The sequence below is a fragment of the Panthera pardus genome, unplaced genomic scaffold, assembly GCF_024362965.1.
Source record: "Panthera pardus isolate Hobbes unplaced genomic scaffold, ASM2436296v1 HiC_scaffold_15, whole genome shotgun sequence".
Taxonomy (NCBI): domain Eukaryota; kingdom Metazoa; phylum Chordata; class Mammalia; order Carnivora; family Felidae; genus Panthera; species Panthera pardus.
The window spans coordinates 35,416,521-35,432,956 of NW_026526710.1; the positions used below are offsets into that span (position 1 = coordinate 35,416,521).

General features: G+C 39.9%; 1 protein-coding gene across 3 annotated transcripts in view; it reads left to right on the plus strand.

The window, feature by feature from the left end:
- The window catches only part of MYOM1 (myomesin 1), a 154,168-nt gene that overhangs the window by 55,097 nt on the left and 82,635 nt on the right, over positions 1–16,436 (plus strand). For all 3 annotated transcript variants that reach the window (XM_053902473.1, XM_053902474.1, XM_053902472.1), the window contains 6 exons: positions 1,808–1,900; positions 4,060–4,148; positions 4,258–4,320; positions 8,024–8,188; positions 10,758–10,919; positions 15,479–15,620. In XM_053902473.1, the coding sequence (XP_053758448.1) occupies positions 1,808–1,900; positions 4,060–4,148; positions 4,258–4,320; positions 8,024–8,188; positions 10,758–10,919; positions 15,479–15,620 (714 nt within the window). The remainder of the gene's footprint in view (positions 1–1,807; positions 1,901–4,059; positions 4,149–4,257; positions 4,321–8,023; positions 8,189–10,757; positions 10,920–15,478; positions 15,621–16,436) is intronic.

Here is a 16,436-nt window from a genome sequence, read left to right on the forward strand (position 1 = left end):
GTATATTTATTTATTTTACTAGAGAGAGAGAGAGAGAGAGAGAAAACAAGAGTGAGGGAGAGTCAGAGAGAGGGAGAGAGAGAGAATACTAAGTAGGATCTACACTATCAGCACAGAGCCTGACGTGGTGCTCACACTCAGAAATCATGAGATCATGACCTGAACTCAAACCAAGAGTCGACGCTTAACTGACTGAGCCACCCAGGTTCCCTGACACGTTGTTTAAAGTATAGAAAATGAGCATGTTTTAGGGACATAGGGCATGTGTGTGCACATGTGCGTGTGTGAGTGTGTGAGCTGGGGAGAGGAAGGAACTGACTGAAAATTATTTCCTTTCTTTCTCTCCCTTTCCACCACTTTCCCTGCTCCCAAACCTCATTATCACCATTTCCAGAAGTCTGAAGAAATAAAATGCAGCTAAATAGAGAACAGTTGGACAATGGAAGCATCATATGTTGTCACAAGTCAGACTGCTTGGGTTCAAATCCCAGCTCTGCTATGTAGCTGTGTGAACTGGGACAAGTTACTTAACTTGGGAGAAGTTACTTAACTTCTCCTGGCCTTGGTTTTTTTCATCTGGAAAATGATGTTACCAATAGTACTATCTCATGCAGTTGTGAGGATTGAATTTTCTAACCTATATGTAAAGCACTTAGACTCTTGCCTTGGCTCACAGTAAATGCTCTGAGTTGTGGTTATTAGTGTTATTTACATTATCTGGGCACGTGAAGTGGGGTGTTGGAAAGGGAAGCAAGTGAAATCTAGCTCTCAACAGAAAATGCCTTAAGCAAAAAAGCCTGGTCTGGCACCATAGCCATTGGCTATTGAGGGCATGAGGAGGTGGTGAAGAATCAAGGTGAGACTCCAGCCTTGGGGGACAGTGTCTGAGGAAGGGCCCCTCCGTGTAGCCCTACCCTCTGAGGGCTGACAGGCTTAGCCAGGAATGGGACAGTCAGAAAAAGGGAATCTTTCAGCTTTTATTTGTCAGACTTTTTCTTTCGTGATTGATATTTAAGTTCTTCCAAGCCGAGAGCCATGCTTGCCTTTAACAGAACAAAACGCTTAAATATAATGAGCTTTCAATACAATGGCATTGTTTTTAACAACATGGAAGAATCTTAGTAGGAAGAATGTTTTACTTTCATCCTACAGACAGCCAATGATAAAACTCCCAACATAAAGCCTTCCTTTCTATCCTGTCAACAATGGACAAGTTTTTCTTTCAGTCTTTTATTGAAGTATAATATACATACACAAAAAGTGCATATTACATGTAAATGTAGAGCTTTGGTGAATTTTTGTAGACTGCACACACCCATGTAACCAGTACTCAAACACAAGAAACCAAACATTATCAGCACCTAAATGCCTCCTTCATGTCTGCTGTCCCCCCCGCCCCCCCCCCCCCCCCCGGGAAGTCACTCTCTTCACTTCTAATAGCATTAATTTGGTCTCTTCTGGTTTTGTACTTTATATAAAAGCAATCATTTTATACTCTTTTGTGTCTGGTTATTTTCACTCAACATTATGTATGTGAGACTCAACCACATTGTTATGCATGGTCAACTTCTTAAATGTAATTTTTATGATGGAAGAGAGGAAAGGACGCTCATCGAGAAGTTTTACTGGATTTATAGTGCATTTTATTTAATCTGCCATAGATTTGTATTTATTGAACAGTTACTGCTGCTAATCTCAGTGTCATGTTTATAGGTGTCCCTTGAAGAACAAGGATTGTGTGGGTGTGCTTTTAATCATAAAGCTATTTACATTTCTACTTATTTCACCTTGTTCTCTTGTCTCACAGGTATAAAAACCAGGTGCCAATAAATGTCCACGCAAACCCTGGAAAGTACATTATTGAGAGTCGATATGGAATGCATACTCTGGAGATCAATGCGTAAGAGGACATCTGGGTCCATATGTGTGTTGTTCGACAATTGCCTGGGGAGTCATCTCACCACTCCAGTTAACAACCACTCTCCCCCTTTCTTCCCAGTGCAACAGGATCACAAAGTGATCTTAGATTTGAATTTAGTAAAAGATGATGAGAATAAAATTAACTTCTGTCTTTTAATTTATCATTTTATATACTGGAGAGTTTTTCTAGACATTAGTAAGAAAATAAGTTACATAAGTAGGCACTTATATTTAGTTATCCTTCCATCATCATCATCATCATCATCATCATCATCATCCTTTTTTGCCTTTAGTCGGCAGAGGCCATGGAGATTGCGGTGGGTGGCAGTGAAAGTAAGCTTCCCACCAGAAAGTGTGGGAAATTATCTGCCCACCCTGTCAGCCTGCAGAGGGAGGCAGGACTGGACACCGGAGTGTTTTTAAAGCAAAATGCAAAGCAGAATTGAAAGCAGAACCCACATCAAAATTTCTAAATCCTCAAAGGTTTATCATATCTCCTAATATGGTTTTGAAATCCAAGCTTAGTCATGTGAATGAAAAAGCTAAAACTCCCACTATTTGCAGTTCACATGAAACTGTGACATGCTGAGACGTCAAAGTAAAATTTACATCATTGTGATCTCAAGAGAGTTTGTAGTCTTCTCCTCAGATCAGAACAGCTGCCACATGGGATACAGGGTTTCAAGCAGGACTCTGGGGCCCTGTGACATTTGCCGAGCATCGACCTCCAACCAGAGTCACTTCAATTCTGCCACTTGGTGGTTCTACTGAGGCTGCAGTGAGCTCTGTGGTTGCTTTATAATTCAGTAGTTATGAGAAAGGCAACCATATTGACCTTCCTGGGGTTGTGCTGGTGTCTATAAAATTTCAACAAGAAATAGGTTTTTACAAATGACGCTAAACCCAGAAAGTCAACGAGGAACTCAGACACTGGTTATGACAAGACACAAAAAGACCTGCTTTGAAATCTTAGCTTATTCATCTCTGTGAGATCATTCTTTCTTTTATTTTATTATTAAACACATCCCAGTTTCTGTATTATAACTTACAGGAACTTCCAAATAGCACTGCTTGTGTTGTACTATGGGCTGAATCTCCAAGTGCGACCTGAACCTTGGTAGAGTTGAGACAGAAATAGCATATTTGTACTTTGGAGCTAGAACACAGACCCACCCATTAGACAGAGCCAGATCTGGTTTGTGGCTCAAGGAGAGCGGCTGTGTCTTTCCCTCTCTGTTCCCCCCAGACTGAAACTCACCCTGAGGGATGCCAGCAGGAAGACTGTCCCCCCAGGGTGCTCTGCGTAGTTACTACTACAAAAGTACATGGCTAGACATTTTCTGTTCCTGACACAGTTTTAGACCAGTTAATTGTAACACTGTTTGTGCTGTAATTTATGCGCTTAACACTTTGCTGACATTTTTTTTGGACATTTAAAAAAAATTTTTTTTTTTACGTTTTATTTATTTTTGAGACAGGGAGAGACAGAGCATGAACAGGGGAGGGTCAGAGAGAGGGAGACACAGAATCTGAAACAGGCTCCAGGCTCTGAGCTGTCAGCACAGAGCCCGACGCGGGGCTCGAACTCACGGACCGAGAGATCATGACCTGAGCTGAAGTCGGCCGCTTAACCGACTGAGCCACCCAGGCGCCCCTTTTTTGGACATTTTAAATGAACCTGGGCTAGGGTCACAGTGGACTATAGGTGTCCTCCTCCCATTCTGTGCAGCTGGCCTCAAACTGCAGTAGATATCTTGCATTATATAAAATCCCACAGGGAGCTAGATTGGAGTTAGTAGCTTCATCAAGAGTCCCCAACAGCCAGGGCGCCTGGGTGGCTCAGTTGGTTAAACGTCCAACTGTTGATTTCAGCTCAGGTCATGATCTCACGATTATGAGATCGAGCCCCACATTGGGCTCTGTGCTGACCATGGAGCCTGCCTGGGATTCTTTCTCCTCTCTCTCTGCTCCTCCCCCTGCTTGTGCTCTCTCTCTCAAAATAAATAAACAGTTAAAAAGAAGAAGAGTCCCCAGGAGCCACGTTGTTAGCCAGTGATTTGCAGTGTGTGATGTCAGCAAAGATACCTTTGATAGAACAGCACTGTTGCAATGGTCACTCACTTCCTTCTGTCCTTTCAGATGTAATTTTGAAGACACTGCCCAGTACCGGGCTTCAGCGATGAATGTTAAAGGAGAGCTTTCAGCATATGCTTCGGTTGTCGTAAAGAGTGGGTTTGCTGGGCTTGTTTTATTCAAAATGCATTTTTTAAAAATTAACTCTCATTGCTAAAAATAAATCAAGAAGCAGTTCATATGTATTTCTGCTTTCTTTTCTAGGATATAAGGGAGAGTTTGATGAGACCCGCTTCCATGCTGGGGTTTCCACCCTGCCCCTCAGCTGTAAGTATAAAAATATATTTGCTAAGTGTCATCTCTATTTAAAATCCAGCATAATAAGCCATCCTATAATGCTGAAATAAAAGCATAGGATTATTATAACATATGTTAGTACGTATATAATAGCACTCTTTTCTTATTTTTTAGATTCTTTGGTTACTATTCTCTTTCTGGATATAATTGCTTTGTTCTGGTTTTATAAAAGCCCAGATATGATGGGCTAAAAATGGCAAATGTTTTTAAGTCTTTCTGTGTTAAACTGAAGAAGATCATTACACAAACCTGGGCAGAGTGATTTAACCACACACACACACACACACACACACACGCACACATGCCCACACGCACACACACACACACACACACACACACGTGCACACACACACATATGTACTGTATCAGGGCATCCAGGTCAGCATCACTCCTGGAGACATCTATGTGTGACTCCCACTGCTACCCCACCTCTACCCAGTCAAGGTTAGGTGTCCTTGGTGAGACCATCAGAGCATCCATCACATTGGATGCTGTTAACTGTTATATGTCTCTTTCTCCCACTGGCCTCTAAGCCACTTAAAGGCAAAGCTGAAACTTTTATCTCTAACCCCAGCACCTGACACAGCGTAGGTGTTTGATAATGAATGAATAAATAAATACATTCATTTATGAAGTACAAATCAAAATACATGATGTCTAAATGTGCTATAATAACAAACTATTAAAAATATTCTGATCTGTGGTTATTTGTGAACTCCAATCATTTTGTCTATATCAGAACTTCTTTTCATAGGAAACAATAAAAGCAAAATCCTTATGGTTGTTCAATAATTCAGTGCTTACAATGGTCAGACTGAAAAAGGTAGTCACGCCTGAACTTATTTTCTGAATGTTAAAATGTAAATGGTAGTTTTGAAAATGCTTGATGAAGATACTTTCTCATGGGTTGATGAAGATACTTTCTCATGGGTCAGTTTTTCACCTGCTCAGTTTGATGTCTATAGATCACCTGTTCCATCAAATTCATGGAATGGCTCCTAATTTTAATATTCCAAGTTTTAATCATTGGTACAAATCCCATGGGTGGCTGGGAGGGGATGATGGGTGGGAGTGAGGGAGGAGCACATCCCCAATCATGTTTTTCTTCTATCATTTCGTTTGTATTGAGATAGAATAGTTGGAAATTCTGGAACTATGACTTATCTCCCATTGTCCCTAAGGCTGGTTTATTAATCATTTATTTCACGGTCCTCTAAATGTATCCTGCTCATTCCCACTGCCATATCATCATCCATATTTCTCCTGTTTCTCTCTTCTCCACCAAGCCAGGGTTGAAAAGCCCAGCTCAACCTACCTCTCTAACTTTTTAATCTGACCGGCCCCTGAATTAAGTGCAGTTGTTTCCAACAGAGAAAACAGAGGGATTTTATTCATTTATTCAACTAATATTTATTGAGAATCTGTTATGTGCTAGGTACTGGTGTAGTTGCTTGGAATATGCTGGTAAATATCATAGATAAAGCTCCCTGCCCTTGGTTCTGTTTTAGTAGTTAACATATATTGATCAGTTGTACCAGACAGCATACTAAGATATTTTGTTATATGCAATAATCATGTAATGCTCTCCCAAAGCTTATAAAATAGGTGTCTTTTATCTGTGCTGTGCCTATGAGGAAACAGTTTTTGATAGGTTAAATAATGAGAAAACACCACATAGAGTGGTAGAATAGGGACTTGTAAATTGGTCTCTCTATTCTAAGCCATACTCTTATTTTTTTTTAATTTTTTCAAAATATTTATTTATTTTTGAGAGAGAGAGAGAGAGAGAGAGAGAGCAAGTGGGGGAAAGCAGAGAGACAGGGAGACACAGCACAGAATCCAAATCAGGCTCTAGGCTCCCAGCTGTCAGCCTAGACCCCAACATGGGGCTCGAACTCACAAACTGTTGAGATCATGACCTGAGCCAAAGTCAGACGCTTAACTGACTGAGCTACCCAGGTGCCCCCTAAGTCATATTCTAAAACAGGAGTCAGTATTTTCTGTGAAGGACTCCTATAATTATGAGTTGTGAACTACCTGTAATTTGTAAATTGTAAATACTTTAGGGTTGTAAATACTTTAGGCTTTGTGGGTCATATATGGTCTTTGTCACAACGACTCAACTCTACCTTTGTAACACAAAGTAGCCATAGACAGTAGGTAAATAATAAATGAGCATGGCTGCCTTCCAATTAAAACCTTACTTATGAACATTGAAATTTGAATTCCCTGTAACTTTTCACACATCACAAAATATTCTTCTTTTGATTTTATCTTGATCATTTAAACAATTGAAATTTATTTTTCTAGTGGTGCAAACAGGAGACTGTCCAGATCTGGCTCACAGATTTGCCAAACCCTGACCTAATCCCAGCTTTCTTTGTAACTGTTATCTCTACTCCTAAGGCAGCTTCGGAGCCAGCCTGGCTCCCCAGACAGTAAGGTCTGATTGAGTTGTTTCACTTTTTGATCTCAGTGGGATACCATCATATACAAGTGGGGCAGATGTAACCTGTGCTTCAAAGGGAAGTTGTTTCACTATTGGTTAGGGGTTGCCTGGGAACACACAAATTCAAGGCAATATCATGTCTTGCTTGAGAGCACAGGTTCTAACAGCCCTCCCGTGTAAATCTTGGCTCTGCAGGGTGAACATGGGCAGTTACTCGGCCTCCCTATGCTTCTGTTTCCTCATCTATAAGACAGAGTGATGATAATAGCACTTACCTGATTGAGCTATTATGAGGTTTGAGGTAATAGCTATTTAACATTTGGAACACTACTTGGCACAAGTTGAACTCGATACATTTTCGCTTGCATTTTCAAATTAATTCTAAGACGTTTTAGGAAGAGATGAAATCGGAGAGAAATTTTAGAGTTTGAATTTCAATTTCACACATAATACTTCCGAAACCTGGACATTAGCTGTATGTTATTTTTGTGAACTTCTGCATTCTCATCTGAAAGAGAGGAAAAAAATATCTATGCCATGGGGCTTTTGCAAGGAACAGACGACATGTCAAATGTAAAGTGCCTGGCATGGTAACTGTCCATAGAGTCATTATTTTCCCAAGCCCTTTCTTTTGAGAAAAGAGAAAATAAAACCTGGGAGGGTTTATGATGCAGGAATTTACTTAATCAATGAATAAGTTATTGCTAAGAAAAATATTTTTAAAGTCATATTATTGTGAACTTTTCAGTTTGACATTTCTTATAATATTTTTTTTATACAGATAGTTAAACTGAAGTGACTTGCTGGAAAACTGTATTTTTATGAGTAATTGATATGGCTGTTTGAACAGTACAGCAATTCAGTTTTAAATGAACTAGGAATCTAAAAAGTACATATATTGTGCTAAGTAGTTAAGTATAAGCTAAATGTGGTATTAATTTATATGCTATGTGAGGTATTAAACTTGATCCTTTAAATTCTATTCATTGCAATAATAAAAACAAACATTTAGCTTATCTGACCAATGAAGCAAGAATTTCCACACCTATAATTTCCATTTCACATAGTAATATGTGGGAATGTGCTTTGTACTTCTTCATAAGACTTAATATTTTGCCCAAATAAACCATTTGATCACTGTTTGTTGTAACTGCTTGTTAAAATGCTTGCGTCTCTCTGATGAGAAAAAACAAGTTAACCAATGTTTGTTTTTGTCGTACCCAGTTGCTGTGACCCCTTATGGTTATGCGTCCAAGTTTGAGATCCACTTTGATGACAAGTTTGATGTGTCTTTTGGGAGAGAGGGCGAGACGATGAGTCTAGGCTGCCGTGTAGTTATCACTCCTGAAATTAAGCATTTCCAGCCAGAGATCCAGTGGTACAGAAATGGTGAGACTCTGTGATGAATTCTCACTTAGATTCTTATTCACAGAATAAGGCTTGGCACCAGAGCATGAGTGTCCATAAGACTGCAGACCTGTTTATCAGAGCTGGCAGAATCTGGACATTAGGAGGCATAACCTATTGGATGTTGAAAAAAATTCATACATGTATCAAAGTAGCAGAACTTTTATATTTGTGGAGATTATGATTTCTTATCACCAAGTAACGTGGAAAAGATTATGAAAAATGTATTTTTGTAAATTAGTTATATATTCGTTTTCTAAGTTAATTTTAGTTGGTAAAATAAAGGGAAGTCCATTGCAGTTCAGTTGAACTATGGAGCATGACTATTGACCCTTGGGCGTGGTGGGCAGCAAGCAGCGTAGTCACCAAGCAGTTGGCCTGAACTTCAGTTGTGCAGACAGGCATCTAGGGCATTATGGAGCATCTGGGTCCAGACCGAAGCCAGTAATGGCAACAGCAGTATTAACAGTGAACATGGCCCTAGAGAAGAGGAGGGACTCCATGTGGGGGCAGCATGGGAAACTACAGTGGGAGATTGCCAGGCTGCCCTTTCTTCCCCAGAGCTCGCTTCTATGGGATCTGCACAAATACTAATTTACTAGGCTAGCATCAGGACAGGAACTATCAGCAACTAGGCAGTGAACTTTGTCAGTAAAATTACAAAATAAAAGCATGTATATAGACATCGCACTTAAGCATAAAAAACAGTTGTTGGAGATCTTCAGTTTAGAATCTCTGGTTTTGAAAACTATTATAACACTGCATGGCAAATATTCAGAGGCTTAGAAATATAAATTAAATTTAAAGATTGTCACATTCAATGAAAAAGAACACTATTTTCATATGAAACTTTGGATGAAGCAATTATTAACAAGGAAGATAATTTTAAAATTAATTTTCCTTGTAATTGAAGATGCAGTGATAGAATGCATAAGTAGACATTTGATTTATGTACAAATCAGTTTCCGTCTCTTGTATAACCTCTACAAGTTACAGCACATGTTAGAGAAACTATTAAGATGTAATTATGTAAATTTACATTTAAAATTAAATTCAGACTTATGTGAAACTGATTTATATGAAGAATAAAATATTTTTTCAAAGTTTATTTCTTTATTTTGAGAGAAAGAGAGAGTGCAAGCAGGGAACGGGCAGAGAGACAGGGAGAGAGAATCCCAACCAAGCTCTGTGCTGTTAATGCAGAGCCAACACGGGGCTCGATCTCACGAACCATGAGAACGTGACCTGAGCTGAGATCAAGAGTTGGACACTTAACCGACTGAGCCACCCAGACACCCCAAGAATCAAATTCTTTTAGAAATTTTGTTCCTTAAGAATCAATAGTTCTAGAGTACTAAAATTTATATTTTGAAATAATTTATCAGAAAGTTAACCCAATGTTAACTTTATAAGAATATAGCTATATATAACTATGTAATATCTGAATAGCTGCAATAATAGTTGCATCAGCAGAAAGATCCTTCTCAAAATTAAAACTTATCAGCTCATTTGTGATCTTGCATTTGCCAAGAGTGACTGATGTTGCTTTCAAGTATATTGATTTAAAATAACACTGCCTGGGTGGCTCAGTCGGTTAAGCATCTGACTTCGGCTCAGGTCATGATCTCACTGTTTGTGGGTTCGAGCCCTGCATTGGGCTCTGTGCTGACAGCTCAGAGTCTGGAGACTGCTTTGGATTCTGTGTCTCCCTCTCTCTCTGCCCCTCCTCCATTCGTGGTCTGTCTCTATTTCTCTCTCTCTTTCTCTCAAAAATAAAATAAACATTTATAAAATATTTAAAAACAAATAGATAAATAAAGTTGCTAAAAGTATATATCTGATGACCTAATAACTGAATTTGTAGAAAAGCAAGCCAGAAATATCTTATTATCAATCAAGATATTACATTGATAAATATTTTTGTGTATAAAATTATGGCATAAAAATATTATTTTTTGTATTTTGGGTTACCCCAATTATATTTTATATGCAATAAAGTTGTTTTAGAGAAAAAAAAACCTTATATTTTAGTACCTCTAACTGTATTTTTTTCTCTGCTTTTTTTTTATTTTAGAGAGCATGTGAGTAGGGAGCGGGGAAGAGGGAGAGAGAGAGAGAGAGAGAGGGAGAGAGAGAATTTCAAGCAGGCTCCATGTTCATTGTGGACCCCAACATGGGCTTGATCTCATGACCCTGGGATCATGACCTGAGCTGAAATCAAGAGTTGGACATTCAACCAACTAAGCTACCCAGGTCCCTGTTTTCTCTGCGTTTTAGACAGGGGGATTGTAATTTCATTTTGCACTGGACCCTGCAGATTATGTATCTGGCCCTGGTCCCCTCACTTCTGATCTAATATTTTCACCAATATTAGCATGGCAGAATGGCCCAAAGCCCTAGAGACTTCTACTAATTGTCAGATCTCTTGCAATATAGAAGAGGCAGAGAGAGAGAGAGAGAGAGAGAGAAGGTGGAAGAGAATGAAGGAGAGAAAAAGAAGGGAGCAATGGAGGAAAAAAATCACTTAATTTTCTTTTAAAAAAATTTCTAGGAGCACCTGTTTCTCCATCAAAATGGGTACAAACACACTGGAGTGGAGATAGAGCAACGCTGACGTTTTCTCATCTCAACAAAGAAGATGAAGGCCTCTACACGATCCGTGTGCGAATGGGAGAATATTATGAACAATATAGTGCTTATGTCTTTGTTCGCGGTAAGACCTAGCAAAAAGCAGAACACCCAAGCATGTTTAAAACACTGAGACCAAATCAATCTATCCAAACATGTTTTTTTGTAATGAAGAAAGAGCCATTTGAAAATTCTTCCAGTATGCATGGCATAAGATTATTAACTTCCAGTGAAATTAGACCTAGTAGAAAAAGGTTAACCCTCAGGCACCAACCCCAAGGTAACTTGTTCCCAGACTGTGTTAATATCTCTGATGTCATTACTTTCTTCAGCTTCAGTGAGCTACCAGTGCAGGTCTCTATAGGTGTTCCATTGGAGATAATCCATCCTAATGATCTAAAAAGCCGTTTCAGTTTATGGGAGCTGCAACAAAAGAGGGATGTGCTACTTGGGGACTTACTCTTTAATATCTATTTCAGAGAGCAAATTTATCATTTCACTCCAGCCCCCTTCTTTATACTTTCAGCTTTAATGAACTAGGAAACAAGTTGCTACAATTTAATCTTTAACAAAAATTTTTTAATGTTTATTTATTTTTGAGACAATGAGAGACAGAGCATGAGTGGGGGAAGGGCAGAGAGAGAGGGGGGAGACACAGAATCCGAAGCAGGCTCCAGGCTCTGAGCTGTCAGCACAGAGCCTGACATGGGGCTTGAACCCACAAAAATCAGGAGATCATGACCTGAGCCAAAGACGCCAAAGACTGAGCCACCCAGGCGCCCCTACAATTTAATCTTGAAGGCAAACTAGAATTGTGATTTTAGGAGTCTTTAATTCTTCAGCTGTGTTTTAAATGGATTGGCTGTATACAAGTGGGAATGTGATTTGTATGGGATCCCAGTGCATTTGGTTTAACCAACTGAGCCACCAGGTGCCCCAAGATCCCAGTGCATTTGGAAGACCATTGACAGTTCCAGGTTACAGGAGCAGTGTTCTGTGTTCTCTTCTGTGATGGTTAGTCAGGTGTGGCCACAAGAGGAGACACAGGAGAGGATCCAGAAAACAAAGTTTATTGCACCCACAGATCCTAGAGACAGGAGGTACTGCACACCACACAGGGCCACATGGGGGAAAATCAGCATTGGTTGGCCAGGAAGAAGAAGGGGTAGGAAGGAGGGGAGAGCTTAGGCCATGGCTTTTATTGGAGTTTCTGTGGGAAAGGCAAGGCAAGGCAGGGCAGGATAAACAGTTTAGGATTGGCTAGTTTGAATAATTTGGGTAGACTCTAAACTATAGGCGTGGTCCGCACTGGCCTGCTACCAGGCCCTGGGATGATTAAGGCAGGGGAATATTGCTTCCTGGGGTGCACAGACCAGATAGAGAATGTGTGGCTCTGGATGGGTCAGTTTGCATATTAAACTGGCTGAGCCCATTCTATCCAAGAATTGGCTAGCCCTGGGAGGGGCAGCATCTCCCCAGTCAGAAAGGCTTTTAAGGTGTCAAAACATCATAATATACAGAAAATTAAAATATAAACAATACAGGAGACTTACTATATTTTTAAAAAAATCTCTCATGCACTAAATAGAATCATAAACTCACAGGAATTTTGATCAAGATGGAACTTTAGAGGTCAGGTGTCCTTAAGTGGGATCCACAGACTCCCAAAAGGTCTATGATTAGAATTGTATTTTGGGGTGTCTGGGTGGTCAGTTGGTTAAGCATCCTGCTTCAGCTCAGGTCATGATCTCACGGCTCATTAGTTTGAGCCCCACATCAGGCTTTGTGCTGACAGCTCAGAGCCTGGAGCGTGGCTTCAGAGTCTGTGTCTCCTTCTCACTCTGCCCCTCCCCTGCTCATGCTCTGTCTCTCTCTGTCTCTCAAAAATAAATAAACATAAAATTTTTTTTAAGAATTATATTTCAATATATTTAGTTTCTTTGGTAATCTCATGTCTTTTATTTTATGCATTTGAAAGCAATATTCTGAAAAGAGGCTTCTAGACTTTCTTTGCCAGTCTGCCAAAGGAGTCTATGGCACAAAAAAGTTTGGATTCCCATTCTGGTCCACCCCTTTAATTTTAAGATGCAGAAACTGAGGTTCATAAAAACAAAGTGATTTACCAGTAGACTCACAGTTAGTTAAAAGCAGCAGTGGACATAGGATACAGGTCTTCGGAAGCCTAACCCAGGATTTCAATTAGGGTATAGGCTAAGCTGCTGAAATGATACGAAAAGGTTAATTTCTCTTGTATGTCTGTCAACTCAGAAGTAGAGGTATGGTTCAGTCCCAGGTCCTGTCTCCATTGGTGTTCCACTGCCCCCGTGGTGTTATCCCATGTTCCCATCCCAGACTATGGGAAGGGAAAGGAAGTGGAGGGGGAGATGCAGAGTTGCACACATCCCTTCTGCATGGTAAACACTTAGCCATAGGCACACATTTCACTGTGAGGGAAGCTAGGCATCATGTATCCACTTGGGCAGCCATGTTTCTTGCTAAAGCTGGGGCATCTAGGAAACACAAAGAATGGATAATGGGGATGGTTAACAGCCTGTACACACCAGTAGTGAACAGTAACGATTGTTGAATTCTGCCATGGGATCAACAACCTATAAAGATACAGGAATATCTACATCACCTGAAAATGTGTCAGACTTTCTCCTACACAAAAGTGTTATAGGAAAAGTCCAGTATCACTGAGGGAAGACAGATGCTAGCCTCTGGATCAATTGCAGTGAAAACAGACACACTGAAACTCATCAGCAAGTAAGTTTGTTCAGCCAAACCACCTGGATAAACCTGGCTAGACAAGGACTGAATAAGCAAAGTCTTTTCCTTTGCTCTCAGTTGTCTTACCCAAACAGAGAGTATCTCTTGGTGACTCAAAAAAACCTTAGTTATGCCTCGATGATTCTTTATTGGACTTTTTCTGGGACCTCTGACATAGCCTAGGGTTTTTTTCAGTGCCATTTCTCAGTGCCTATAACCAGAATTGTGGCTCTCTGCCAGATTTAGGCCAGACAAATGTGATGCACCATAACACAGTATTTGGATTTGGCTTCTATACAGAATCTGTTTTGTGAGGGACTGTCATGCCCATCCCAAGAATGGCATAGTCCAAGAAATGTTATAAATATGCTGAAAAATGGCTCCTGAAATGCCTACCATCTGATAGGTTCTGTTATATATAATGGATATTCAGCAAACTAAACTGCTTTATCAACTCAGGGATTACTGGTTGTTACATTATGGGCCTTTAGCAAAAGGACATGGGTAGAGGTGACCAGCTGTCCCCATCCAAATGAGCAGCTTTCCAGCCTTCCTCTTCTGCCATTTAAGCCTATTAACCTCAGTATCTCTACCCCCTTCCAGCTCTGCTCTAACTTCACCATCAGCCGGCTCTGCCCCCATCCAGTGCTCTCAAAGCCTGAAAGGAAAGAAGTTTCTCCCCACCAAAACGCTTGCTTTTAGGCACCAGGATTTAGTTAATTCTACACTAAGTTAGTCACTTACACCAGAGAAGTTGCCTAGAAACACTTTCCTACAGGTTCATGGAGCAAAAAATAGAATATTCAAAACCAAAGTGACTTTAGCTCTTCTCAGGTAATGCAAACCTATCAAATTCAGAAGTGCACAGATATCTCTGCCTTCTTATCAAATATTTTAGTAATTCATAAGGGTTACAGAAGTGTAGCTCATTGTAAAAAAAAAAAAAGGATTTATTCAGTCAACAGGAGTGTTTTGCCTGAGTTGAGTGGTCCGACATGTCTCAGCCTCCTCTCCTATTAACTCCAGTTATGAAAGGTTGGCTGGAGTTCAGGAGAAATTGGCAATGTGGACCCCACCTCCAGGAACTCCACCTCTCATCTTAATCTCACTTAAAAGGCTATTAACTGATTATTTTCATTCCCCTTGCTCTCCTCCTTAAAACATCCCTGATTCACTATGTGAGCTATGCCTGCAGACACTGCTGAGGACACCCACTGTCAGAGGATCCTGTTTCATAAACAGTCACTGCCGTCTCTTTCCTGTATAATCCTGGACTTTTACTAAACTCAGATAAACTCCACTCAGATGTGGGTATTGCATCAGAGTTCCTTTCGCAAGTGTCTTCGGTCTGGGAACAAACATTTCATTAAAAGGAATGTTTTCCTTTATCTTCCAAAATGGTAGTGCCCAGCAGAGGAGTGGGTAAAGTTTTTTATTCTTTTGTGGAGGCATCGAGAAGGTGACAGAAGGGACTCGTTGTTCCCCTTTGGAGTGGCTCATGTTTCTGAGTAATATTGTACAAGAGATCTCTTAAGAACAGACTTTCTGACTCGGCTCACCTTAGACTTTTCTGATAGCAATTCCTGACATCTCCATACTTATTGTCCTTTAGAACATTTTGGGTAGGCAAAGGCCATAAAGCAAAGGTCACGGGTCCTTTTGAGAGCCCTTACTAACATAATGTTCTTTGTGCTGATGATGAAAACACACATCATCATGTTGGTAAGCAAATTATAAGGTTGAAGCTTGCTCTACTTGAGCCAAAGATGTAGCCACTATAAATGTGGTAGGAAATGTATGCACTAAGTCTTGGATTGCCAGACTGTGATGGAGCTTATCTGAGAGGGTTAATGAGATCCTTCTGTGTCTCCACAGATGCTGATGCAGAGATTGAAGGAGCCCCAGCTGCTCCCTTAGACGTGATGTGCTTGGATGCCAACAAAGATTATATTATCATCTCTTGGAAACAGCCAGCTGTGGATGGAGGGAGTCCTATTCTGGGATATTTTATTGATAAGTTAGTACTTAGTCTATTTTCTTTTCTGGTCTCCTCTCCCTCTTTCTCTGTCTCTCTGTCTCCCTCTCTTTCTCTCTTTCTCTCTCTCTCACAAATACACACACACACACACACACACACACACACACACACACACACAAACACACACCTATCTATTGACCTAAATCCCAAAGACAATTTTTGAATCTGACTACTAATGCAAATCACTAATTTGGCAAGAATGCTATGAATTTATAGACATTCTGGAGACCACTTTGGAAATAGCTGGTGTCCATTATATTTAATGTCCATATTCCTAATTTGTTAGTAATTTTAAAATATTAAGTAATTTGAACAATAATGCTTTAGGAATACTAACAAAATCCTATTTACATTACAGGATGTGGTTTCAAATTAGACAAAGAAATAACAAATATCAATAGTATTAAATCATATTCTTTCTATAACTTTTTGTTGTTCACATTCTCTAAAACTTAGAACTTCTGATATTTATAGCAGTTGGGTCTTACACATTAATTATACAGTGAGTTTGGTCAATATAGACAACAAATTTAGATTATCAACCTAAATACATTATTATCTGACTTAGTTTCTATTCAAATAGTTGTTCCAATTTTCTTTCCAATTTTCAGTAATAGAATCTAATTGTAGAAACCACTAGGGACAGATAATCTGTGCCACTGTGGTACAATAGGTTTGTACTAAGGTGTATTAAACCTAATATTTATAGTAATAAGTAAATATATGCTTATTGGGGCACCTGGGTGGCTCAGTTGGTTGAGCAGCTGACTTTGGCTCAGGTCATCATCTTGCAGT